This window comes from Hemisphaericaspora subhashii (assembly GCF_019202705.1).
Source record: "Hemisphaericaspora subhashii strain CBS 10753 chromosome Unknown scaffold21, whole genome shotgun sequence".
NCBI classification, from domain to species: domain Eukaryota; kingdom Fungi; phylum Ascomycota; class Pichiomycetes; order Serinales; family Debaryomycetaceae; genus Hemisphaericaspora; species Hemisphaericaspora subhashii.
This window is the reverse complement of record NW_026057348.1, coordinates 115,562-142,664: the sequence shown is the minus strand read 5'-3', so window position 1 is coordinate 142,664 and position 27,103 is coordinate 115,562. Positions and strand designations below refer to the sequence as shown.

The window sequence follows — 27,103 nt, the reverse complement described above, 5'->3', positions numbered from 1 at the left end:
TTTTTTTTGCATCCGTTATCTTACATCATCATCAAATTTTACAACTTGTATATAAGCCTTGTAGAATCATATACATCTGCTATGGGTCTAACTAATTGAGAAACAGCTTCTTTAAAGAGAAACTGCCTACCCTTACATTCATTCCCGATAAGAAATGTAGGTCCGAAGGGTCCATATTACTTGGCATTAACGGAACCAATTGTCAGTTTGTTTGCTTAAAAGACCGCAAGCAACTAATGCCTTTAAGACGTTCAAAAAAAGAACTGGTGTTAGTTCTACCAAGGGTGACAAGTTTCAAATTAGTAAATACATTATTTGGGAATAAGAACACTATGATGGAAAATTATCATAGAACATAACCGTTGCTGAAAATTTGTCAACGACAAACGTCCATTGAACGTAAATTTATAAATAAACTAAGCTTAATTTTAGTAAGTTTCGGAATCTTTGGAAAGTACATCAGTATTGCAAAATAATATTCCAATGACATTCTCATGTCTTTTGAGAGAATACAATTCGCTAATGAAGATTTTAATCAACCAAATTGATGAACGAATGCTGTTTTTGCTAAACACCGAATGTGAGCTTTCGTGAACACCCACCCGGAAACATCCAGAAATCCCGTTGTCACTCATCGGAGCTCTTGATATTGTAACAGTAACAAAATGGTTCAACGCTGGATGATTAATTAAATAAGAACGCAACAATCCCAATCGATTACGCAATTTATTATCCCAAATAGGAAAGTGTTTCCGGAATGTTGGAAAAATAACAAATTATACTTTCAACTGAGGAGCATTCCTGACTTAAGCAAATCCTGGAATTAGCAATCGGTGATAGAGATAAGTTTATGATGTTGGTATGATGTATAGAAGCTTTAATGAGTGAACTGTCTGAGAAAGAAGAACCCGAAGAGTCCAAATGGCGATCAAATTCGGTGGAGTTTAGAGATGCGCTTTTTGATTTTTTTTTTTTCAAGGTGTGTTTTTTTTCCTTTCGCAATATTTACCCCTGCCCCACCAAAAAATTAGATTGAGAATAATAATTCCGCTTCTTCAATTACTATATAAATCCATTGATAAATCCCCAACTTTTTAACTTTATTCTTGTTCTTCTTCTCTTCTTCTTCTTCTTTTCTTTGTAAAGAATCTTAACTAGATATCAATCAAAGTTAAAACTATCCTATCACAAACATGTCCCTCCCATTAGAATACTCAGTCACTTTACCAGATGGTCAAACCTACAACCAACCATCAGGTTTATTCATCAACAATGAATTCGTAAAGTCCAAGTCTGGAGAAATTATTGAATCCTATAATCCATCCACCAGTGAAGTCAACGGTAGGGTATACGCCGCCGGTCCAGAAGATGTCGATCTTGCAGTCAGTGCCGCCCGTAAAGCATTCAAATCATGGAAAAAAGTCAAAGGTGATGAACGTGGAAGACTCTTATATAGATTCGCCGATGCCATGGAAAAACAAGCAGAATTGATCACGGCAATTGAAGCTTGGGATTCTGGGAAACCAAAAGTTAACAATGCAGCTTATGATATTCAAGGTTCAATTGATATTTTTAGATATTATGCTGGTTGGGCTGATAAAGTTCAAGGTAGAGTTATTCAAAATGATAGTTCAAGATTAGGATATACTATACATGAACCATTTGGTGTTTGTGGACAAATCATTCCATGGAATTATCCTATTGCTATGGCTACTTGGAAGATTGCTCCTGCTTTAGCTGCTGGTAATGTAGTTGTGTTGAAGACAAGTGAACTTACTCCCCTTTCTTTATTATTTTTAGCACAATTATTTAGAGATGTTGGATTCCCACCAGGTGTTGTTAATATCATTTCTGGTTATGGTCCTGTTGCTGGTTCCGCATTGGCTTCCCATTTAGATGTTGATAAGATTGCATTCACTGGTTCTACTGCCACTGGTGCTGCGATTCAAAAGGCAGCTTCAGCAAATATGAAGGCTGTTACTTTGGAGTTAGGTGGAAAATCTCCTATGATTATCAGAGCTGATGCTGATTTAGAACAAGCCGCTAAATGGGCTGCTCTTGGTATTATGTCGAATCAAGGACAAATCTGTTCTGCCAATTCAAGACTTTATGTTCATGAATCAGTTTATGAAAAATTCCTTGAAATCTTTGCCCAAGTTGTTGAAAGAGATTACAAACAAGGTGATATGTTTGATTCAGAAGCTGTTGTTGGACCACAAGTTTCAAAATTACAACATGATAAAGTGTTGAAATATATTGAAATTGGTAAACAAGAAGGTGCAAGAGTTATAACTGGAGGTGAAAAGAATACTACTGGTGATTTAGCCAAGGGTTATTATGTCAAGCCTACCATTTTTGCTGATGTTGATTCTAGTATGAGAATTGTTCAAGAAGAAATCTTTGGACCTGTTGTTGTGGTTGGAAAATTCTCAACTGATGAAGAAGTAATTAAAACTGCCAATAATTCCCAATATGGTTTAGCCGCTATGATTTTCACTAAAGATCTTAGTGTTGCTCATACAATGGCTGCTGATTTGGAAGCAGGTATGGTTTGGATTAATGAAAGTAATTCTGCTGATGGTCGTATGCCATTTGGTGGGGTTAAAATGAGTGGTATTGGTAGAGAGTTAGGTGAATATGGTTTGAACATGTATACCCAAGCTAAGGCTGTCCATGTCAACCTTACCAATAAGTTATAATTTTGTTTTAGATTACTTTTTGATATAGTTAGTGTATATTCTGTATAGTGAATTTTGAAAAATTTAAAATTAGGATCAAAGCCTATTTAGTAATACCCGCCGATAGTTCGAGTATTTCTCCAAGCGCAAAAGACCAGAAAAAAAAAAACAAAAAAACAAAAAAAAAAATGATTTCGCTGGAAACAGTAGGTACTCCATTTGATGCTTCACCGCCGGAGAATCGGTCTCGGGCTAACGGACAGGGGTCCCTTGGGGCTCCTCAAGTCGGCACGAATGCTGCTGCATCCGCTGTCAACGCTAATTTAACCACCAAAACTTCAAATTTGCCTCCCCATGAAAACTTTTCTTTCGAAAAAAATTCTGAAAAAAATGTCGTTAATGAAAATGGCGAGACAATGTCGTCTCACGTCTATGAGGAGCCTGATATGGCTACGGTTTTACGTAACTTTCAAGCTCCTGTTGGAAAATTTGCCTTAGCTAAAGAACAATTACCTTATGAACGTAATGATGCTCCGGATGATTTAATTAAAATTGTTTCAGAACACAATTCGTTGGTAAGGGCCGATGATAGGCTTATTATTCCTATGCATGAATTAATGAAAAAATTTGACGGACCTACCATCGTTCGTAGCATGTTTGAAAAATTCACCATTGAAAAACAAGCTTTAAAAGAAACCTTCAGTATGGTCGAAGAAAACTTAGAATTACTTGAAAATTATGCTTGGGGAAACACGAAGAAAATTAGAGAAGATTTAGCCAAGTTTTATGATGATAATAAAGAAGCTCTCTGCATTTATCGTTGCGTGGGTTATGCTATGCCCTTTTTCTCAGGTAGTCATATTATCATGTCACCCTTCGATCAAGACATCACGGAATCACCAAGATTCCAAGAAGTCAGGTCTAGTTTTATCAAATTCGTTGAAAGCCTTGAATTTAGAATTAATGACACGACCTTCAATGTCAAGTTTGAAAAAAAAAACGTTCCTTATTCCTTGTTTTCTTTCAAAGTGGATATTTATAAGGCCCCAGCTATTAAAAGGATTTTCCAAGGATATTTAACAGCTGTTGATGAAATTATTGCCCATCATATCCCTTCCGGTCGAGCAGTTCATAAAATGGAAATGTCAAATGACAATTTCGTGTTAGCGTATTTTGTCGTAAAGCTTGGTTCCGACGTGGCCCCACCACCCACCAAGGCCGGATTGACGTTTAGTGGGACCTCCACCCGTGCTTTGTCCAATTTGCCTCATTGCTCTTTCCGTCATTCATTGACTCACGTGAGGGAAGAGAAACCAGGGCCATGTAAAAAATAAATGAACAAAAAATGGGGCAAGTGCTCATAGTAAATGTAACGTTACATTTTAAATATCGGCAGAAAAATTAAATTAAATTTTTATATGATCTTTGTATGATGTAGATATGAAACTGTCTTTTTGCCCAGTAGATCTATTCTAAATATTTAAACAAAATGGAACACCACCCATAATCCATATTCATATGTTATTTTCTAGAAAGCAATCTTCTGAGTCATATACGCATTCCACATTACCTCATCATTATCTCTATCATTATCATCACCTGAATCAAAAAGAAATTTACTATTTAAATTGAAAAATAAAAGTTGTGCAAAAAGCAAATTTATTAATTATTTATTACTCCTATTTTTCGTTGATGTTCAAGAATTTTATATTAAATTAATATTGTCAACTCCACAAAAAGTCCTCTTTTTTAAAACTAAAGTAATCTTCTTTAGATTTAAGGAATAACCCAACAATAGACCGCCCGTTCCACTTGATATATACAAATTATTACAATAAAGGGGTATCTTAATATATAAGACAAACAAATCTAATATTCCCCCTTTTTTTCCGAAGAAGCAAAAAAAAAAAGATGGTAAATCCGGAACCTGGACCAAGTATGGTCACCATTCCACCAGGCAATATTTATGGCACATATTCATCGCCTCATATACTGCTCAAGGGTAATGTCCCACAACACCAACAAATTCAACAACCTTCCAATTCATTAGTCAGTAGACTTCATCCGCATATTCTCAATGAAATATGCCAATATGTTGATCAATTTGATTTGGTCAATTTACTGAGAACATGTACTGCATTATATCCTTTAGCTATAAAGCGACTTTATAAACGAGTAACGGTGGTAATAGATTCAGAACTCCCAATAAAGTATGGAGGAGATCATAGAAAGTTTATATCAGATAATGGTATCAAGTATATGGATAGTTCTTTAGTCATTTCACTTGCAAATTTATATAAATTCATTAATTCGGTATATTCAAATCAATCATTATGTCAATTCATTAAGTTCTTTGTATTCGATAAATGTTATCAACAAGAAGAAGATGATTCTATCAAAACCATTCAAAAAGATTTATTAAATTATTTTGCTAATTATTCTCAAGATTTGAATTTCTTTCATATATCATTCATGGAATATTTTACTGGTATTCAACAATTGACGGAGTTTTTAGCCCATGATAATGTTAGACATAAAATGTTTAAATTAGTAGTTACGANGAATATTTTACTGGTATTCAACAATTGACGGAGTTTTTAGCCCATGATAATGTTAGACATAAAATGTTTAAATTAGTAGTTACGAAATTACATGAATTATATCAACCTAGTATCCCTCCATGTTTAACTAATTTATTTTTGATGCTTAATGAATTGGATTTACAAGAATTCGATTTGTCAGTATATCCTTGGAATGTATTCAATTCATTATTCACATTAACTTGTTCAACTTCTAAACAATTAGGATTAGAAATCATAAATTCAATTAAATTACGTTCACCTAATATGAAATTGAAATTAAAAGGATTAACATTATTCCATCGTCATAAAGAAGCTGTATCTCTGAGAAATGAAATGCTGATGTTTGAAGATGAAGATGAAGAAATTGAAATAAATGAAGAATTAGATGCTAAATTACATTCAATAAATAAGAAATTACGATTTAGTATTATTGAAACCAAGATTGATTTATTATATTTGACTCATTTATATCTTAAAGTTGATTGTAATGAACATCGTGATAATCAATGTAATTGTTATGAAAAATTCTTTCATGATTTTGCCCAATATTCAATCGAAAATGATGGTTTACCCAAACTTGTCAATTTTGAAGTTGAATCATTTCCAAATCTTGATTGGTTAAGACCTCACCAACAACTAGAGAATATTTTATCCCCCTTGGGTGGATTTGTTAAAACCTTATGTAACCTATCCAGACTAACTATTGATTTTTCAACTCCAGGATTTAAAATGTTTGATAGTAATTTGGGATTATCAACTATATTACTCAACAAATTAAATGAACATCTCATGGAAGCATTCTTTTTATGTTTTTTCACAAAATCAACAATTAGAGGTAAATCCCCCCTTCTTACCAATTTACGGACATTACAATTACCTGATTTCTTCACGTCCTTCATTTATTATAAACCAGATTTTATGGAATCTTTACTACATACATGTAAATGTTGGGGTTGTGAATTAGTCTTAATCAAACTTCAAGAAATGTTCTATACTGAATCTAGTACCGAATTAGACTTGGAAAGTACTTATTATATGTTAATAGGATATATTCTTGGTAAACTTCAAGCTGATAGAGAAGTATGCATACCTATAATGGAAAGAACTTTCCATTATAGTAAATATCCAATCCATAGAGGACAACCACATACCCTCCACCTGGGATTCCATATGGGTGGTATTGATTGTGATTGTAATGTTCAAAAGGATCCAAAGGGAATTGATAAATTAAATATAGATAATTTGGTAACTACTTATATCATTCATCAATTACAGCCAATAATTGAATATTTGAAGGTTATGTTTATGAATTTGGATAATTTGATGATACATGGAATTTATTATGAACGAACTAAGAATGGAGATTTGATATGTATATTCGATGATGAAGATTATCCGATTGAATTCTTGCAGACAAAGAAAGATGAGATCGAGAGAGGTGTTACTCCTGCTGGTCCATTTGGAAATTTTAGAAGTAAGTAAGTAGATATATATATATACATATAGGAGGATGTGGATAATGATTTGAAATGATGATTTTGCATAAGTAATATAATGAAATTTTTGCTTTTTGACTTAAATCTTTAATAGATTTGACATTGATGCCAGTAGCATCTTCGCAAAGCGGAAGAAGCAAGCCATTACTGTTATACCGAGAGCTTAAATAGATCGAGATTGTAATACTGAGCTCCTTGAGATGAAAGTAGAGTCACAAACTCTTGATTTTACAATGCTTAATTATATAGAAATACATAAATGACAAAGAAACATGTGGCACCGAGTTAGTCTTGAAAGTTGGAGAGTCAACACGGTGAAATGGGTCAGAGGGCTGGACCTAAAATTAGTACCGGGGAAAATTTCTTGTCCGTAGTAAAGCTGAACGAATGAACCGTAAAAAAGTGCTACGAGAATCAAGAGATTACCCGGCTATTAATTTTTTCTCCCCACACTACTACCGTATGAGGAATTGAAATACAAATTTATTTGAAAGAGACTTTATTTACTCTTTCGCCTATATTGACGAAGAAGAACCAATATATAGAAGATATTTACCTTATTTTTATGGAGTAGTGAAAGATTGTAAAATTACAAAAGAGACCTTAGAATATGAGGACTTTGGTAATTGTATAGACTATGGGATCTTAGCCAGTCATAAATTTGCTAAATATCTATTAGAAGAACATGACTATAAAAATATGTGTACTAAGTTTTCATATTTAAATAAAGGGGTTTATGATAGTAGATTGGGATACCCTAGTTGGGTTTTCTATGACTTAAAGAATGTTGACAATTTAATGAAATATGATCAATTAAAGAATATGTTAAGTTATTATTTTACTATCAATAAAGATAAACAAAGATTTAAAATGCTTAAATTGGATAAGAGATATGCTAAAACACAATATTTAATAGATGAGTTAAACTATGACGATTATCACGATAAAAACATTGTTGACATTGTGTATGATGAATTTTATTATATTGATGAGTTCTATAAGGATAAGACTCCAAGCCCTATATATCCTGCAGACCTTAAATATCCTTCTACATTCCCTAGTAACCATAATTATGAGCTTGGTTTCTAATATCTATATGAAGATCCATTTATGTGTGACTATTTTAATTTGAAGAACTTTTTGGAAGGTAGAACTTATTACAGTACTACGCCAGATGAAGATTTTGAACCAAATGATATATTAATGAATACTAATCTAGCCATATATTGTTTTAAGAACAATTTATATATGGACCATTGTATCACCAGGTTTATAATGGTGTGCCCCGAGGAATCCATTTATTTGTATAAACGTTATAAACCATTCCTAAGATGCAATCATGTGGAATTCCTGCAAGATATTTGTGAGCGATATACTAAATTAGATAAGAATTTGTATCACCTATTTGCCTACTATAAGCTAATTAGCACTTTTGATTTAGATTATTTTCGAATTAAATATTCTGAAGATGATTGCATAGAGTACAATATTTATAAGTTTTGCAAAGAACGAAAGTTATATACTAACTACATAGAAAGGAAGAAAATTGTTCATATTTTTGATCCTGAAAATCATAAGTTCTTATCTTAAAAGTAGTCGTGAGTGGAAGATCCCTCAGGTAGTAGATAGCAATATGTTGATATAAGGTTCTTTTGCTGGCTTTGGCTTATTGGAGCCCAGAATATTCATTCTTTGTATTTTCATTTATTCTAGGATTCAATGAGTTCTTGTACATGGTAGTTCAATTTACATATAAATAGCCTAATTTGTCTTGTCCTCAATTTAATTGATATAGTGGAGAATATTAGCATATATACATCTCAACTTGTTACAGAAGTTCACTTCGGTAGCAACAATGCGCAATCCTCCTCCCCGTCTTCCTTGATATTGAGAAATCATGGAAATAGGTTAAAGAGATAATTAAGAAAAATGGGAAATATTCCGAGTGATTTCTTTTTTTTCTGGGGAATCGCTTCTCGCTTAAATCATCCGCGTCTTTTTGTTTTCGCAGCCAAATTTTAACAATAGGAAATTCAACAAATTATGGGGAGTGGGTGGGGGACATATCAAAATAATCAATTTCGGCATTAGGCACTGGAATTGGGTAAAGAAATCTTAGAAAATCACTCGGATATTACTAAAGAATGCATCCGGATTGTATTTTTGAATTAGGAATATACATTGTTTGAAGAAATGATTAGTTAGTAATAAATATAAATATGTAGACAAATCCCCAACTTCAATTCTCAATTCTTCAGTTTTCCCTTTTCAATAAAAACCTCAAATCAAACCCCAATTCTCATAGCTATCATGACAAAATCAAAAGTATTATTAGTTCTTTACCAAGGTGATCAACACGCCAAAGATCAACCTAAATTATTAGGTACCATTGAGAATGAACTTGGTCTTCGTAAGTTTATCGAATCTCATGGATACGAACTTGTAACCACTACCGAAAAGGATCCAGAACCTTCATCCAGATTTGACACCGAATTGGCCGATGCAGAAATTGTTATCACCACTCCATTTTTCCCTGCATATTTGACTCGCTCAAGAATTGCCAAAGCCAAGAATTTGAAGATTGCCATTACTGCTGGTGTCGGATCTGATCATGTTGATTTAGATGCAGCCAATGAACGTGGCATTTCTGTTTTGGAAGTTACCGGATCCAATGTCCAATCAGTTGCAGAACACGCGATGATGACTATTTTGGCCTTGGTTAGAAACTTTGTTCCTGCCCATGAAATGTCTATGCAAGGTAAATGGGATATTGCTGGTGTTGCCAGAGACGAATACGATTTGGAAGGGAAAGTTGTTGCCACTGTTGGTGCTGGTAGAATTGGATATCGTATTTTGGAAAGAATGATTGCTTTCAACCCAAAGAAATTGTTGTATTTTGATTATCAAGATTTACCACCACAAGCTGTTCAGAAACTTAATGATGCTTCTAAATTATTCAATGGTGTTGACAATATTGTCGAAAGAGTTGAAAATTTAGAAGATATGGTTGCCCAAGCTGATATCGTTACCATTAATTGTCCATTGCATGAATCCTCAAGAGGATTGTTCAATAAGGAACTTATTTCAAAAATGAAGCCCGGGGCTTACTTAGTCAATACAGCAAGAGGTGCCATTTGTGTTGAAGAAGATGTTGCTGATGCTGTCAATTCGGGCCATTTAGGAGGCTATGGGGGTGATGTCTGGTATCCCCAACCTCCACCAAAGAATCATCCTTGGGTTACTATGAGAAATCCAAATGGTGGTGGTAATGCTATGACTCCTCATGTTTCAGGAACTTCGTTGGATGCTCAAGAAAGATATGCCAAGGGAGTTGAGAATATTTTGCAAGAATATTTCAACAAGACCTATAACTACCGTCCACAAGATATCATTGTTATTGATGGTGACTATGCCACGAAGGCATACGGTCAACGTTAATGCAGGTGTATTCCCTCTAGGATTCATCCTGAAAACTTTCTATTGTTTTTCTATATAAATTCGTAGATTCTTTATATGAAAATACATAGCTAGAACTTTCTGTTGAAATAGTAGTACTTCAATAGCTTCAGCAAAGGCTAATTGGGTGGCTTCCGTAACGTAGCAAAGTATGACAAGAGAATTCGGACAGCACATATAAAAACGAAATATATATTATCTTATAAGCAATAATAGGGAGGTGTCGAGCTTAGATTAATTATCCATCATAATTTATTCCGGCCGCCTCTAGTTTTCAGGTTTTAACATTTCTTGAAAAAACCCACAAATATTTGGCTGATTTTGCAGCAATTCATTTCTCCAATTTTATTCTGAAAAAATTTTACGAAAACACCCCTATATTATTTTTGGAAAATAGATTATCATTTTGCCAAATCATATTGCCAAAAAAGCTAGGTAGTCACATTTCAATATTTCCCTCGAATTCATCTTTGCTAGTATTCTCTTTGGAGATATTTTTTTTCGCAGCCAATCTCACAAAAGTAATTTTAATTCTTTGCAGCAAATTATTCAGACAAATTTTCTAGTAAAAACTGACGAAAGAGAAGGGAACGAATATTACACAGATAGCGTGGTCCAAGTTTTGAAGTTCTAGTATTAATCCTGAGAGTAGTACATCTTGTCCAAAACATTGCTTGAACACGCCTGAGAGCAGAACAGCTGGTCCAAAAATATTGCTTGAACACGCCTGAAAGCAGACCAGCTTGTCCAAAAATATTGCTCGAACATTTATTTCTTTATTTCTCTTCTCAGAAATATAGATAATACCAGCCGCTTTCCAAATTATACCAATTCTTCCCCCAAAACAGATACAAATATGGTTTCGGATATTTGAAACTACATTGGATATCCACACGTGGAGTCGGAATAAAGCTTATGCTGCAAGCAATTAAGCTCTGTCAAGAATAGAGCCACTCCCGATTATTACCCCATACTTCGAGACAAAACCAGCAATATTCTTTTCTTTACGTCTTGACCTTCCAGATAAAAAAAGGGCTTACGTCATTACGCGTTCTTCGGAACAAATTCTAAAACACGAATAACCCGAAATCATTCAAAGACAATTACATTTTTATTAGATTCGCGTCGTGAAAAAAAAGTGTCTGATTTATTTTTTGTCGCAAACCAATTATTTTTTTCCCCAAACTAAGATTTATTTTTTTCCCCAGATGTCAAAAGCCATCGGCGTATTGTTCAACTAAAATATCATATTGTTCCGATCTCATAGTGTATGTCGGAACAATAAAATACAAGTTGTTTAATTAAGAGAAGGTCAACGCGGTTTCAGTTTTCATGATACAAAATGTGGAACAACCTTCAAACAGCAAAATTGAGGCTTTACTCAATTGTAGCAAAGCCTACAACCTGTTTTGGTTTGAAAATGTATGTAAAGTTCACTTGACTTTGCAAAATATTTTACTTTACGCCTTGAGCTGATATATTTTGTCGGATGTGGGAGTAGAAGAGTTGATTCCAGAATAATAACATCTTGGATAAGCCTTTTTCATTAATACGAGATTCGGATATTAATAATCGTATATTCAAACAAGCCAACACTTTAGCTACCAAGCCTATTAATGTTCGAATATTTTACACTTGTTGGGTATTGTCGGAAGTATGAACACGTAAAGTTTAGAAGCCGACGCATATGTACAACTTTAGGCTTGGGCGGAACGCTGTAATAGGTCCATGCAAACAAGAACTGGGGTAAACTCTCATGATCAAGCTTTGTGATTGCTTCTAACTCTATCCTTTTCCCAACATCTGTTTCATTGTACGCTTAACATTGCACGCTTAAGACAGTTGTACCTTTTTACCTTGACCAAAAAAATATGTCAAAAGTAGAGCTTGTTTCATTTCTCAGAGTCACATCTATATGGGGGAATGCTCAAATTGAAAACCGATAAACTATGCGAGGGGTCAACATAATTTCTCGGATCTGGTACCTTGCGTGGCTTAAAAAATATCTCAATTTTGTTATTTTTTAAAGTGTTGCGATTTTGTTTTTGTTTTTGAGAATAATGCAACAAATCTAATAATGGAAATCACTTACAAAGGTATACTTTACACTGCACCGGATGTACTAATAATTACAAAACACATTTCAGCAAGTGAAGGCAACTGAATCCTGTTATGTGGGGAATCTAAGCCTGTTGTCTTTGTCTTTTATTCACATTCTAACACTGGATTTCCCCATTCTAGACCGGTTGTCGCAAATTGTTACAGATCCTATGTTTTCCGTCAATCGGTCGAAATTTAACAATCAACAAACCATTGAACACATCTGAGGAGAATACAATCCAGACTCGAGCTTCACTCTGATTGTTTCTTTGGAATCTGATGCTTGCTCCGAGTCTGGAACTTGCCATTCCGACCCAAATCAATCTCTTTTCAGTATGGAAGAATATGGAGACCCGCCCCAACTTTTCAAGTATATAAATCCCGCCAGACATCCTTTTAATTTCAATTAATTTTTATATTTTTCATCAGTCAAGTATCTTCAAAGATTTTCTTCTAAGATGTTGCCAATTCAATTATTAGTTTCCCTTGCATTCGTGCTTTTCGGTACCAATGCTCTTACTCCACCAGCTTCCCCAGATTATAACACTGAAGCAAACCCTCAATTACCATCCGTGTTATTTCAATTAGATAATTACACCTTCCCAGACTGTAAGAATGGTCCATTAAAGGACAACTTGGTTTGTAATGAAAGGGCTAGTCCAAATGAAAGAGCTAGAGCTCTTATTGAAAAGTTCACCACTGAAGATTTAATTGCCAACACTGGTAATACTTCCCCAGGTGTTCCTTCTTTAGGTCTTCCACCTTATCAATGGTGGCAAGAAGCTCTTCACGGTATTGACAGAGCTAACTTTACTGCCAGTGGTGAATTCCAACATGCTACCTCTTTCCCACAACCAATTTTAATGGGTGGTGCTTTCAACGATCCTTTGTATAAGCAAGTCGGTGATGTTATCTCCACCGAAGCTAGAGCTTTCAACAATGCTGGTAGATACGGTTTAGATGGTTGGGCTCCAAACATTAACCCATTCAGAGACTCTAGATGGGGTCGTGGTCAAGAAGTTGCTTCTGAAGCTCCAGTTCAAGTCGGTAGATACGCTTACAACTTAGTTCAAGGTATCCAAGGTGGTTTAGATAATGACAACACCGATAAACTTAAGATGGCTGCCACTTGTAAGCATTTTGCTGGTTATGATATGGAAGGTTGGGATGGTCACTCCAGATTAGGTTACAATGCTATCATTAGTGAACAAGATCTTTCTGATTATTATACTCCATCATTCCAACACTGTGTCCGTGATGGTAGAGCTGCTTCTGTTATGTGTTCTTATAATGCTGTTAACGGTGTTCCAGCCTGTGCAAATGAGTACTTATTGAAGGATATCTTAAGAGACTCTTACGATTGGCAAGATGGTCTTATTGTCTCTGATTGTGATGCTATCTACAACGTTTGGAATCCACACATGTATGCTGAAGACATGACCGGTGCTTCCGCTGATGCTCTTAAAGCTACCGTTGATGTTAACTGTGGTACCACTTACCCAGAAAACTTAGGTTATGCTCTTGGGAACAACACCATTAACGTAGGCCAACTTAAGGCTGCTTTAACTCGTCAATATGCTACATTGATTAGATTAGGTTACTTCGATGATCCAGAAAACCAACCATACAGAAAGTTAGGTTGGAATGATGTTGCTACTCCAGAAGCTCAACAAATTGCTTACCAAGCTGCTGTTGAAGGTCTTGCTTTATTGAAGAATGATGGTACTTTACCATTCGACCGCAAGATTAAGAATGTTGCTGTTATTGGTCCATGGGCTAATGCTACTACCCAAATGCAAGGTGATTACGCTGGTGTCGCTCCATACTTGATCTCTCCATTACAAGGTGCTCAAGGCGATTACCATGTCACTTATGCTCTTGGTACTCAAATCAACACTACTTCCACTGCTGGTTTCAGTGAAGCTCTTAATGCTGCTAAGCATGCCGATGCTATTGTTTACTTAGGTGGTATTGATAACAGTATTGAAAACGAAGCCTTAGATCGTGAATCCATTACCTGGCCAGGTAACCAATTAGAATTAGTTAAACAATTATCTGAATTAAAGAAACCATTAGCTGTCGTTCAATTCGGTGCTGGTCAAATTGATGATACTGAACTTAAGAATAACAAGCATGTTAACTCCATTCTTTATGCTGGTTACCCAGGTCAAAGTGGTGGTAAAGCTATTTTTGATGTCATTTCTGGTAAGTATGCTCCAGCTGGTCGTTTGACTACTACTCAATACCCAGCTTCATATGCTGATGAAGTTCCAATGACTGATATGTCTCTTAGACCAAGCGGAAGCTTCCCAGGTAGAACTTTCATGTGGTACAACAAAGAACCAGTTTATGAATACGGTCACGGTTTACACTACACCACCTTCAAGGCTTCTCCAGTTGGATCTGACAAGAAATCCGTTAACATTCAACAAGCTATTGCTTCTGTTCACAATACTTATGTTGATCAAGGTGTTGTTGCTACCTTCACTGCTGCCATCAAGAACACTGGTAAGGTTACTTCTGATTTTGCTGCTTTGTTATACGGAAAGACTACTGCTGGTCCAGGTCCACATGCTAACAAGGTTTTGGTTGACTACACCAAATTACATCAAATCGCTCCAAAGAAATCTCAAAATGCTGAATTTACTGTTACTTTAGGTTCAATTGCTCAAGCTGATACTCAAGGTAACAAATGGGTCTACCCAGGTACTTACACCTTATTCGTTGATAACGACAAGTTAACTAGTTTCACTGTTACCCTTACTGGTAAGGCTGCTATTGTCCAACAATTCCCTCAATCTAAGTAAATGGTTACGGCTTGAATAGTTGATTGACAGTGATTGGAGTTTTTTTTGGTTCATATACCTAACTCTTTAGATAAAAGTTTAGATGTTTTGTTCGTTTTTTTATCCTCGTTGTTTTTCATTTAGCGTTGTTTAGCTTATATAGTTTTAAAAATTTGATATTGTTTTCGTATTTTATATAACATTTACTTGTAAAATTGAATTTTACTTAATCTTCATAATTTGAAAGATTTGTAGTTTTAGAGTAAAGGAGATTTGTTAATTAGATTGACAAACTTTGAGTACTAGTGAGAATGTCAGATGGTCCCGTTTCGACCTCTAAAGCATCATATGGTGGCCATTGAAGTTGTTGCAAAATGCTTGTGCCAATGTTTTGGTTAACGGAAAAAGGACTTGTGCTAAAATTTCAATTCATCCAATTTTTTCCTTCTGTTCCTAAAATCTCCGGCGTTGTTCCTATTGGCTGAAATTTCCAGCAACAACAGTAGTAACTAGGGGTACAAAAATAATGTAAAAGAAACTCAGGAGAATGGGGAAAGTTCTAGAAAACCGGGAACATCAATATTTTGTTAACCAAAGTCCAACAATCTTCTCCAACATTAAAAATGCAGAGGTGCCAATGTTGTAGTCTCGGACTTGGTCTCTTCCCCCGGAAATCATCGCTTGCTTTGATCCATTTCCGTGAAAATATTTTTCGAGGAAAATAATCTTCCCCCCAGACATCAATTTGCTCATGACAGGTTTAGCATGAGCGACTAGATGCCATAGCTAGCGTAAATATATTAACTTGACTATTCGTCCTGGAGCAGACAATTAAAAGTATCCATTAAAACTGCATCCCTTTTAAATATAGGAAAATATGCTTTACAAAAAAAATTCTGGAGAATGATATCACGTGATGCGTAAAATAGCATTATTCACTGTTTTTTCCAGCCAATAATCAATCAGTAATTTGTAAAACACTACCCTTTTTTCTTTTCTTTTCTTCCCACCTCCCCCCAACGTCCCGGAGAATTTTCGGTCAGTTTTCTCTATACAGAAACAAAACACATCCTCCCCAAAAAAAATTCTGCTTATAAACTTTTTCTTTCTTTCTTCATTGAAGTTATACTCCCTACAGTCATTCCCATAATCTTAATTAATAATGTTTAAGTCAATCATTCGTCAAAATAACCAATTCAAATTTGGATTAAGAAGTTTAGCCACTGCTGCTGGAGAAAATGCTCCAAGAATAAAGAAATTTCAAATTTACAGATGGAATCCAGACACTCCAGATATTCAACCAAAGATGCAAACTTTTGAAGTTGATTTAAACAAGTGTGGTCCTATGGTTTTGGATGCGCTTTTAAAGATCAAGAATGAACAAGATCCTACTTTAAGTTTCAGAAGATCTTGCCGTGAAGGTATTTGTGGTTCATGTGCTATGAATATTGGTGGTTATAACACTTTAGCTTGTTTATGTCGTATAGATACTAATACTGCTAAGAATTCCAAGATTTATCCATTACCACATATGTATGTTGTCAAAGATTTAGTTCCTGATTTAACTCTTTTCTTCCAACAATATAAATCCATTCAACCATATTTACAAAGAGATACTAAACCAGCTGATGGTAGAGAAAACTTGCAAAGTATTGAAGATAGAGCCAAATTAGATGGTTTGTATGAATGTATTTTATGTGCTTGTTGTTCTGCTGGTTGTCCATCTTACTGGTGGAATCAACAACAATACTTGGGTCCAGCAGTTTTGTTGCAAGCCTACAGATGGTTGATTGATTCTAGAGATGAATATACTAAGGACAGAAAGCTTATGTTACAAAACTCAATGTCCTTGTATAGATGTCACACTATTATGAACTGTACTAAGACTTGTCCAAAGTTTTTGAATCCAGGTAGGGCTATTGCTGAAATTAAAAAGATGTTAGCTTTTGATTAGATTATCTAACAACTGTGTTGTTTAGAAGAACTTCAAAAAAAAAAGAATAAGAATAATTTTAATACATGAGAAGAAGCTTTTGGAGTAAGGTCCTATCAAAAAAGTGATATTTATTCAAAGAAAAGGAACTTTCAAGAAGAAAGGAGCATTGGTAGTGTCAGAGAGCAATCCGTGTTTTTACTGAGACCCATTTTTTATTAGTTAGTAATTTTCTCTTATTTTGTTTATATTTATTTCATAATTTATTTATATATTTACAAGCTAAAGTGGCTGCCTAAAAGGCGGCCCACCGCTCACTGTTGACTGAAAGGGTTGAGTGAAAGAAAAAATTTAATAAGAACAAATGAATTAATACACAATAAATAACTAATATAACAATAAACACTAACAAAAATGACAACAAACAGTAACAAATATCTAAGGTGAGAATATTTCAAGTGGGTATTACGTTGCGTAAGCCATCGCTTTTCAAGTGGGTATTACGTTGCGTAAGTTATTCATATATGCGTATAAGAATAACTTACGCAACGTAATACCCACTTGAAAAGCGATGGCTTCCTGAAAACAATATTTCCATTCTTCATCGTTATCAGCCAAGCCTCTTGCCACAGCAACATCCTTAAAAGTGTCATACAATACGTTTTCAAACGTTTTCAAATCCAGAAAACCCGTAGCTCCTGGAACCCTTGTGAGTAGATAACGTAACCACCACTTTTCCAGTTGATGAGCTTTATTACACGAAGGAATCCTTCCGATTGCAGGTTTGCTATTTGTTCTTCTTTTCCACTGAGGTTTGGCAAAACTATAATAGAAAGGAAATTGATCATATGTTAACGTGAGAGCATGACGGTATTCATCAATTTTCGCGGCGTCAATAATTTCTTCATTTGGATTTCTGCTTTCAAGCTTCTCAATTTCCAATTTAGCATTCTCATTATAAACAAATCACGCCTCCAACATAGATTTCTTCCGGTTTCTCAACATTTTTTCCATTTGTTCTCTTGTCATGTTTTCATCAAACATAATGGATTGTTCACCAAGTAAGTGTAAACCTAACCTCGAAACTGAAGGAGAGTTACCGTGTGTTTTTTGCTTCATAATGCGGTTAAGAGCTTCATGAGGGCCAAGGAACCTGGTGTTCAAGTATGATTTAACTTCATCCATGTTTTGTGAATCGTTGTCACTTACTGCAACAGTTACAGAATCTGTACCCTTATGCATATATTTATAAAGATACTTGATAGCGGTAGTGTTGTTGCAAATTTCAACATTAACATGAGCATTCAATAATAAAGTCAAGGCAGGGCTATACGGAACTACCCAATTTGCACCAACAGTCATAGGAAGACGATTAACAATGACAGTTGTAGTAGGAGATGATCGTGTTCTTTTGTATACGGGGTAACCATGTTCATTAATGATAGTCCTTTCTTGATATTCTTTTGGAAAATGATGTCAACACAGGCGTGTCCCATTAGAAAATCTCATACAGCTCGCATTAGTATTATGGTCACCACATGGAGAATGAATAAGAGAAGATGCAACAATGTCAAACAACTCTTGAACAAAAACCGACACATCAGGTAATTCGGCTTTAATGACTTGATCTAAAAACATCGGGATCATTCAAATTACAACCATTATAAAATACATACATTTTTAATTTTCCAAAATTCTCCTCTATTCGACATAAATTGGTAATTTAAACATTCTATGACCTTAAGAGAGATACATTAATCACTTTATTTGATTGATTGAGCTTAATTTGAGCTTAATTGGATGTATTTGTTGATGAAAACAAGAAAAGAAAGTGGTAAATAAAAATCAAAGCATTTGTTTTTTTTCGACGATCCTAAAAGTTCAAAAAATGAACATTTCAGAACCTGTGTGTAAATTGTATCACGCACTAAAAGAACGGAAATATAATCAAAATTACGGAAATGGTCTCACCATAAAAAAAAACTGTAAAAATGTAAAAGTCAACTTAAAAAATAATTTCAAGCCAGTTCTCAATTTAACTTTTCGCGTTTAATTTGTGATTAATTTAAAGTGGTAACCAAAGCTGCCTCGAGATGTCGAGAAAATCCCTCGGAAATATTGTTTGGCATGGATGACTATGACTTCTGAGGTAAGCCATCCTCGTTAATGTTAACATTACATGTGGTTCGAACCATCCATCATTAAGCTCTTATTTAAGCCTATCTAACGCAGATCTCTCACCAAAAAAATTCCTATACCAAATCAGAAAAAATTGTGGAAAAATAGTTTTCCATCATCCATTTCTCCAGCTTCCACACTGTAATCAAACACCATGTCATCAACAGCAACAAAGATCAGACCAGCCAAGAGACTAATTGAAACATCTGCTAAATGTTCTCAACAGGGAATGACATATGGTAATTGTGTTTTGAATAATTATGCCACAATGAGTAAAGATAAATGTGGTCAAGAATTTAATGAATTTAAGAATTGTATTTCTAAACAATTAAAAGGAAAGAAGTGGTAGATGGATTCTTCATAAGCCTGAATATAATTGCTTGATCTAGTGTGAAATGATTGATTCGAGGCTCGCATATTGGGATTTTGTGGTCAGCTCGCTCATCAAGGAGAGGACTGTACTTTCTTTGGAAAAAGGTTGTGAGATGGGCAACATTAAAATATGAAGCTCAAGTTGGACATGGACGGCCAAATCACAAGGCAGATGAATGGGTGAAGAGACGACATGCTTACGGAGTTTGCCTTGATCTTTGAAGTTTAAACTGGACTCATCCATAAGTACTGTCCGTTGAAATCATAAAATCCTTTATAGATTGATATGAACGAGATGGTCGTATAGATGACTTGGTTTCAATAAATATTGTTCGATTAAATCGTAATTCAATAATTCAATACAAGTAATGGTGTTCAATTAAATAGAAGTGTAGACTTCTTCATTCAGGGCACTTCAGAAAATGTGATCCTCTGGGAAAATAATACAAAACATTAGCTCTTATTGCACCTCTATACGAAGACGTATTTCTGTACAGCTATTACTGTAGTAATGTTAAGATGGGTATCATTCGACGATTCAATGTTAAACCTTGTTTACTAGATGAATTGCTTCCAATTCTAGAAAGATGCATTAACTCCTTAGATGCAGGTGTGTTGATACAAGATGACGATTTCCCCAGCTTTGACCAACCGACAATGATTTTATTTGAAGTGATTTCTCTCACATTGCAGACTATTAACTAATTTAACAATTTTTTTGCAACAATTCTACAGAAAGCGAACACAATAAATTTCTTATATCACATTTCTAAGACTGTTATAATACAACCTATACCAAGTATACCCTGACATGTTCAATGGTTGACATCTCCGCAATGGTTGGTATATCCTGTAAAGATACTTATTTATGAGTCAGTTGTGAGCGACTCTCTGAATAAGTAATCATCATGGATGATTCAGCATGATTCTTTTTTCGCAGTGGTGCGAATCATAGTCGCATGAGTCAACAATTATCAAGGCTAATACCATTAATTACTTCAAAAATTTGTATACAACAACCACAAAGTTGTCATACAAAATATTGTCCATATATCACATATAACGAATTAAGGGTAGTTTAGGAATTGTTGAGATAAATTTTTGAAATAGGTCATATGTCAAGCCTAATGACTGGAAAGGGCCTTTATCAAGGTTTTGCCGCGAGTCATTTTTGGTTCNGGTAGTTTAGGAATTGTTGAGATAAATTTTTGAAATAGGTCATATGTCAAGCCTAATGACTGGAAAGGGCCTTTATCAAGGTTTTGCCGCGAGTCATTTTTGGTTCGCACCGACTGGCCACGCCCGTGTCACGACAATATCACCAAAAAAAATCATATGAAGTTGTAAGAAAATCATATGCATTTGAAATTTATGATGACCGGTAGTTTTGTGGATTGGATCTTATACCGATTGAAATTTCGAAGGAATTATGGTTGGAATAGCTGATTGAAGATATGGAATCATCTAGGAAGATACTGGCTAGCTTTAGAAGAGAAGCATTTTGTAGCAGTTATCTCCTTAGTAAATTGATTCGGTATGAATATTATAGTCCGAAGGAAAAATGCAACCGTTTATTTTTTTTTTGTTTGTTTTATTGCTCGCATAAATTCACCCCTCTGTCTTTCTCCACAAAATGTCATTTCGAAAAACTTTTTCTTCTTTTATTCTTTTCCTTTTCCGTACTTCATTACTCCTGATTGTAGTTTATAAAGAAGAAAGTATCCCCCTCGTCAAATATTGATCTTGAATTTCTGATTTCTTCTTTTCTTCTTTACAATCTGATTTTTACATACTAACCAACATTTACCCAAATAATATAGACCACATCATCAAGTTCCGTATTCTCCAGACAAAATCCTTCAGAAATGATAAATATTTCTCGATTAGCTGGATATAATAAACAAGATGTTAAAAATATCATTTTATTACTTCATGAATTTGTAACCACATTCAAAAAGAATCGGCTTACGATCAATTTCCAATCCAGACCCGTTATATTATTCTTGGGGACATTAATTAGTACGGTTGGATTTGGAGCATATTTCACCATTCGAAATATTATATCTCGATATAATGAACGACAAATTAATAAGAAATTATTACGTCCAAGTTTAATTCGACAATCTTCAACAATTTTAAAAAATGGATCTCGAGAGATTTTTATCCCCAAAGGGAAGGGGAAATTTACCAGGATCATTATCCCAAAACCGAATAATGATACTTATGCTGCTGATAAATATTTATATATCAATTTTCGGAAGAATCAACAAATATTAACATTACAACAAAAAGGGGTTTTGTTTAATTCGAAATTTTTAAATCAATTGATTATTATTTGGAGAATCCTTATACCTAAATTTTCATGTAAAAATACTGCGTTGTTATTAGCTCAATGTTTCTTTTTGATTTTTAGAACTTGGTTATCATTAATTATTGCAAAATTGGATGGTCAATTAGTTAAGAATTTAATTTCTGCTAATGGAAGGAAATTCCTGCGTGATTTGGTTTATTGGTTACTTATTGCTTTTCCTGCTTCATATACTAATGCTGCTATAAAATATTTGGATAGTAGATTATCATTGGGGTTTAGAACAAATTTAACAAGATATATTCATGATATGTATTTAGATAAAACAATGGCATATTATAAAGTTGGAGTTAATAATCAAGAAATCACCAATATTGATCAATATATCACTGACGATATTACTAATTTCTGTTCTTCATTATGTTCATTATTTTCATCAATGGGTAAACCTTTTATTGATTTAGTATTCTTTTCGGTTTATTTAAGAGATAATTTAGGTACTGGTGCAATTATTGGTATTGCCGTGAATTATTTTGCCACGGCAATGTTATTGAAAAGAGCTACTCCATCATTTGGGAAATTATCAGCCCAAAAGGCTCATTTAGAAGGAGTTTATTTTAATCAACACCTTAATCTTATGACAAATTGTGAAGAAATTGGATTTTATAAAGGATCATTAATTGAAAAATTTAAATTATATGAAGAATTTGAAAAATTGATGAAACATTTACATAAAGAAAATAATATTGGTTTTTGGTATGGAGTTTTAGAAGATTATGTATTGAAATATACTTGGTCTGCTTGGGGATATATATTTTCAGGATTACCAGTTATATTTGACGAACTTTGGAAGATTATTGGTAGTGGTGATAATAATGAAGAAAAACCAGTTGATAATGTAAATGAAAGAAGAAATATGAGACAATTTATTATTAACAAAAGATTATTATTATCCCTTGCAGATGCTGGTTCTAGATTGATGTATTCTATTAAAGATGTTAATACATTAACTGGATATACTGATCGTGTCTTCAATTTATTGACTCAATTGCATAATGCTCATTCACCTAGATTTGATTATGGAGCTAAGAATGGTATTAAAGATATTAATGGTACAATTCAATCGAATTATTTACAAGGATTACGATTTGAACATATTCCAATTATAATTCCAAGTTCTAAAGGAGTTGAAAATCCACCATTAATTGAAGATTTAAATTTCACTTTATCGAATCATAAGAATTTATTAATTTTGGGAGCAAATGGATGTGGCAAAACTAGTATTGCAAGAGTTATTGCTGGATTATGGCCATTATATCGTGGATTATTATCAAAACCAAATGATGATGATATTTTCTATTTACCTCAAAAGACCTATTTTACTACTGGTAATTTACGTGATCAAATTATTTATCCATATACTGATACTGATATGTTAGAAATGGGATATAATGATGATTATTTATATCATATATTACGTGAAGTTAAATTAGAATATCTTTTAACCCGTGAAGGTAATTTTAATGTTATAAAGGATTGGAAAGATGTTTTAAGTGGAGGTGAAAAACAAAGAATGAGTATTGCAAGAGTATTATTTATGAATCCTAAATTAGTTATATTAGATGAAAGTACCAATGCTGTTAGTACCGATGTTGAAGATTATTTATTTGAATTATTAAAATTGAAAAAAATTCCATTTATAACTTTAAGTCATCGTCCATTATTAATGAAATATCATGATTTTGTATTGGAAATTTTACAACATGGTAAATGGGAATTACATGATTTAACCAGTGAAGAAAATTTAATTAGTATTGATAATGAAATTAAACAAATTGAAGATAAATTATCTCAAGCTGAAAAATGGCAAGAAAGAAAAGAAAAGATTGAATTATATCTTGATGGTAGAGTAAATGAAGATGATTTAGAATTGAATGGTCTGGCTATACTACCAGTAGAACAACCAAAGATTACAGCTATTTAAGTCAGCCTAGGTAGACTTTCTAGTAGTTCTTGCTTTTGATTTTATTTAGAAATATATATATATTTGTTTAATGTATCGGAATTTGCATATTTACAGGAGTAACACTATTACTTAGTAGTAGTGTATTGATTACCAAATTGGTTGTTAAAAAGCCAGTGATAGATAAGAAGTGATACGTAGTTTGATTTGTTAGTTTAAATATTTTGCAACCAAATTCTCCCCTATTATGTCTTTTTTTTTTCTATTATGGAATGAGAGACAGAGAGAGTAAATCCCGGAGATTGAAATTCAAATCGTTTAATCGTTTAAATTATGGTAACAAGATACACGACCTTTCACACTTAATTTAATTTCTTTTTTTTTTGTGGTGATTTTTAAGAAAAGACACGCTCTCTTGGGTGTACAAAAATATTTAACACACATCATAATAATTTTATAGGAAATTAAATTAAACAGATGGGCTCTCAAGAATTCAGATTTTTTTTTTTCAATTGAATTTCTCTTTTTATTAATTCTTTTTGGCTTTACATACAAAATCAATCAATCTTCAAATATAGTAATGTCTGAACCAATCAAGAAGAAGAACGGTGATATCTCCAAGGCACCAACTCCTCAAAATACTCCATCTTCTGTAGGTACTTCATATTTACGTTCTCAACCACCAACTGTATCAACTATTGAAGAAATTAATGAAGAAAATGTTGGACAATTAGCTAATAATCCTGCTTTATTAAGTATGATTCAAGGTAAATTAGGCGATTTAGTTGGTAAATCTTCTGGTTATGTTGAAACTTTACCTAAAAAAGTTAAGAATAGAGTTTATGGTTTAAAATCTATTCAAGCAAATCAAATGAAATTAGAAGCGGAATTTCAAAAAGAATTATTAGAATTAGAAAAGAAATTCTTTAAATTATATGAACCTTTGTATGAACAAAGAAAAAAGATAATTGTAGGTGATTTAGAACCAACTACTGAAGAAATTGAAGAAGGTAAGGCTTTAGAAGAAGAAGAACATGATCATTCAGAATGTGAAGGTGATCACGAACATGAACACGAAGAAGAGGAAGAAGAAGAAGAAGAAGAAGAAGAAGACGATACTAAAGGTATCCCAGGATTCTGGCTTACTGCTTTAGAAAACTTAACTACTGTTTCCGAAACAATTACTGAAAGAGATTCAGAAGTATTACAATATTTAAGAGATATTCGTATGGAATATTTACCTACTCCTGGATTCGAATTAATCTTTGAATTTGGAGATAATGAATTCTTCTCCAACCAAATCTTAACCAAGACTTATCATTACCAAGCTGAATTAGGATATAGTGGTGATTTTGTTTATGATCATGCTGATGGTTGTGAAATTAATTGGAAATCGAAGGAAAATAACGTCACTATAAATATTGAAAGAAGAAAACAAAGAAATAAAACTACTAAACAAACAAGAACTATTGAAAAATTGACTCCTTGTGAATCATTCTTTAATTTCTTTGATCCTCCAAAACCACCAAAGATTAATAAGGAAGAATCTGAAGAAGATGAAGAAGAAAGTGAAGAAGAAGAAATTGAAGATGAAGATGAAGATTTAGAAGCAAGATTAGAATTGGATTACCAATTAGGTGAAGAAATTAAAGATAGATTGATTCCACGTGCTATTGATTGGTTTTCAGGTGATGCTGTTGATTTCGCATACCCTGAAGAATTCGGAGAAGGTGAAGAATTCACCGACGAAGAAGAAGGTGATTCTGATAGTGATGACGATGACGAGGATGATGGACAGCCTAAACAACCAGCACCTGAATGTAAACAGCAATAATTGATTGGGTGCTTTTCTCTGTAAATTTTATTATTTTGTCGTTTTCTTTTATTGTCAACCTTTTTAGTTTTAGGTAGTTTTTTATAGATATGAAAGTAAAGATAAATATATTATCCGTTCCTGAATGTGATCAATATCGTACGATGATCAACCCAAGCAAGGGGCTTGGATCAACACAGTTGAAGAGCTATAAAGCATGAACACAATAATTTGTGTGTAACAGCAGAGAAACTATAAAGTTTGAACACAATCATTTATGCGAAAGAGGGGAGAAGTAAACTCTAGTGTAAATCCAGTGAAGCAACGCCGCATAAGTTATATACTTCTAGGAAGATCCTTATCGGTTAGAGACGGAGATCAAAAGAATGGTTTATTTAAAGTTGTGGTCACTGTCTCAGCTTTAAGCTATAAAGCCAAACCATCATCTAAAATAATCCTAAACTTCGAAATTTCCCTAACTAATTTCCTTCTAAAGACAAATATGTCACTAATTACATTTCTTATGGATTGGAAATGGACCGGGCGATTCTGGAACTAGACACCCAACCAACAGTTCTCAATCCAAATCTCGAATTCCCCGAAATGGGGCATCCAAAGACATGTTCCCCAAATGAGGATCCGGGGAAGGTAAGCGAACGACTGACTGATCTAGTACATTTTTTTTCAGAAATGTAACAAGTTTCACACCGGAACTCGTCCCCGTTCTTACTGTAAAGACCGGCGAAAATCGATAACGTCCGCGATTATTGTGTAAATAAGGAGATGTAACCGTTCTTTTACAAAAATGTAACCTTTCTAGATATGGTGTAAAAAATTTCCCCTCTCTCGGAATTAAACCCGGAGGGCCCTAGTTTATACTTTCACCACAGATTGATTAAACAAACTTTGAACTCCTCATCAGATGTTTAATTTTTCTATTATTAGATTCCTTCATTCTGTGGGTTTGAGTGTTGTCTAAAAATAAATAACACCACGTGAACCTACTTCTAGTCTGCGTCAAAAGTGAATTTAATTTTCTGGGAGGGGGGAGTTATGAAGGAATTTATTTTTTTTGGGGGTTTGGTTGGTGGTGGTTTTGTAGCCGTCAGATCGAAACTTCAGATCAGTGTGTACTACTGACCACATAATGTTGCATGAGAGTGCAAAAAGAGTGTCACCAATGTTTTATGGTGGTAATGGCTTGATGTTAGTGTTTTATGAATGATTTTGAAAGTGGGACAAAACCAAGTTACTAAAATGTGTCCATTTAGTTAAGCTTTGTTTGCAGCAATACAAACTGTAATTATGAATAGATTCACACCCACTTACAGTGTAATTGGTTGAAAATTTTTTTTTTCTTGGTGATTAGGCTAAAAATAAAACAAACGTTTCTTTTACATTAGCGAAAATCACAAACAAAGCATAATGCAAAAAATAT

The 27,103-nt window shown here is 33.9% G+C and overlaps 8 protein-coding genes across 8 annotated transcripts; 7 read left to right on the top strand and 1 right to left on the bottom strand. All coding sequences in view use genetic code 12, as the record gives it.

Moving 5' to 3' along the window:
• Nucleotides 1–1,193: 1,193 nt before the first annotated feature.
• J8A68_004454 (uncharacterized protein) lies at nt 1,194–2,699 on the top strand (the record flags this gene model as incomplete). The annotated part of the gene is made up of 1 exon (XM_049408414.1): nt 1,194–2,699. One exon carries the CDS (start codon nt 1,194–1,196, stop codon nt 2,697–2,699), a length of 1,506 nt encoding a protein of 501 aa, XP_049262299.1.
• Nucleotides 2,700–2,866: 167 nt separating this feature from the next.
• Nucleotides 2,867–7,845, top strand: J8A68_004453 (uncharacterized protein; the record flags this gene model as incomplete). The annotated part of the gene is made up of 4 exons (XM_049408413.1): nt 2,867–3,906; nt 4,574–5,204; nt 5,273–6,734; nt 7,253–7,845. The coding sequence occupies 4 exons, from the start codon at nt 2,867–2,869 to the stop codon at nt 7,843–7,845; spliced, it is 3,726 nt and encodes a 1,241-aa protein (XP_049262298.1).
• A 1,221-nt stretch (nt 7,846–9,066) lies between these two features.
• J8A68_004452 (uncharacterized protein) lies at nt 9,067–10,194 on the top strand (the record flags this gene model as incomplete). Its single annotated transcript, XM_049408412.1, has 1 exon — nt 9,067–10,194. The coding sequence occupies one exon, from the start codon at nt 9,067–9,069 to the stop codon at nt 10,192–10,194; it is 1,128 nt and encodes a 375-aa protein (XP_049262297.1).
• Nucleotides 10,195–12,770: 2,576 nt separating this feature from the next.
• Nucleotides 12,771–15,119, top strand: J8A68_004451 (uncharacterized protein; the record flags this gene model as incomplete). The annotated part of the gene is made up of 1 exon (XM_049408411.1): nt 12,771–15,119. One exon carries the CDS (start codon nt 12,771–12,773, stop codon nt 15,117–15,119), a length of 2,349 nt encoding a protein of 782 aa, XP_049262296.1.
• Nucleotides 15,120–16,260: 1,141 nt separating this feature from the next.
• On the top strand, nt 16,261–17,052 carry SDH2 (succinate dehydrogenase iron-sulfur protein subunit; the record flags this gene model as incomplete). Its single annotated transcript, XM_049408410.1, has 1 exon — nt 16,261–17,052. The coding sequence occupies one exon, from the start codon at nt 16,261–16,263 to the stop codon at nt 17,050–17,052; it is 792 nt and encodes a 263-aa protein (XP_049262295.1).
• Nucleotides 17,053–17,997: 945 nt separating this feature from the next.
• Nucleotides 17,998–18,743, bottom strand: J8A68_004449 (uncharacterized protein; the record flags this gene model as incomplete). The annotated part of the gene is made up of 3 exons (XM_049408409.1): nt 17,998–18,439; nt 18,515–18,644; nt 18,704–18,743. 3 exons carry the CDS (start codon nt 18,741–18,743, stop codon nt 17,998–18,000), a joined length of 612 nt encoding a protein of 203 aa, XP_049262294.1.
• Nucleotides 18,744–21,446: 2,703 nt separating this feature from the next.
• PXA1 (ATP-binding cassette long-chain fatty acid transporter) lies at nt 21,447–23,873 on the top strand (the record flags this gene model as incomplete). The annotated part of the gene is made up of 1 exon (XM_049408408.1): nt 21,447–23,873. The coding sequence occupies one exon, from the start codon at nt 21,447–21,449 to the stop codon at nt 23,871–23,873; it is 2,427 nt and encodes an 808-aa protein (XP_049262293.1).
• Nucleotides 23,874–24,432: 559 nt separating this feature from the next.
• Nucleotides 24,433–25,686, top strand: NAP1 (histone chaperone; the record flags this gene model as incomplete). The annotated part of the gene is made up of 1 exon (XM_049408407.1): nt 24,433–25,686. One exon carries the CDS (start codon nt 24,433–24,435, stop codon nt 25,684–25,686), a length of 1,254 nt encoding a protein of 417 aa, XP_049262292.1.
• Nucleotides 25,687–27,103: the final 1,417 nt, after the last annotated feature.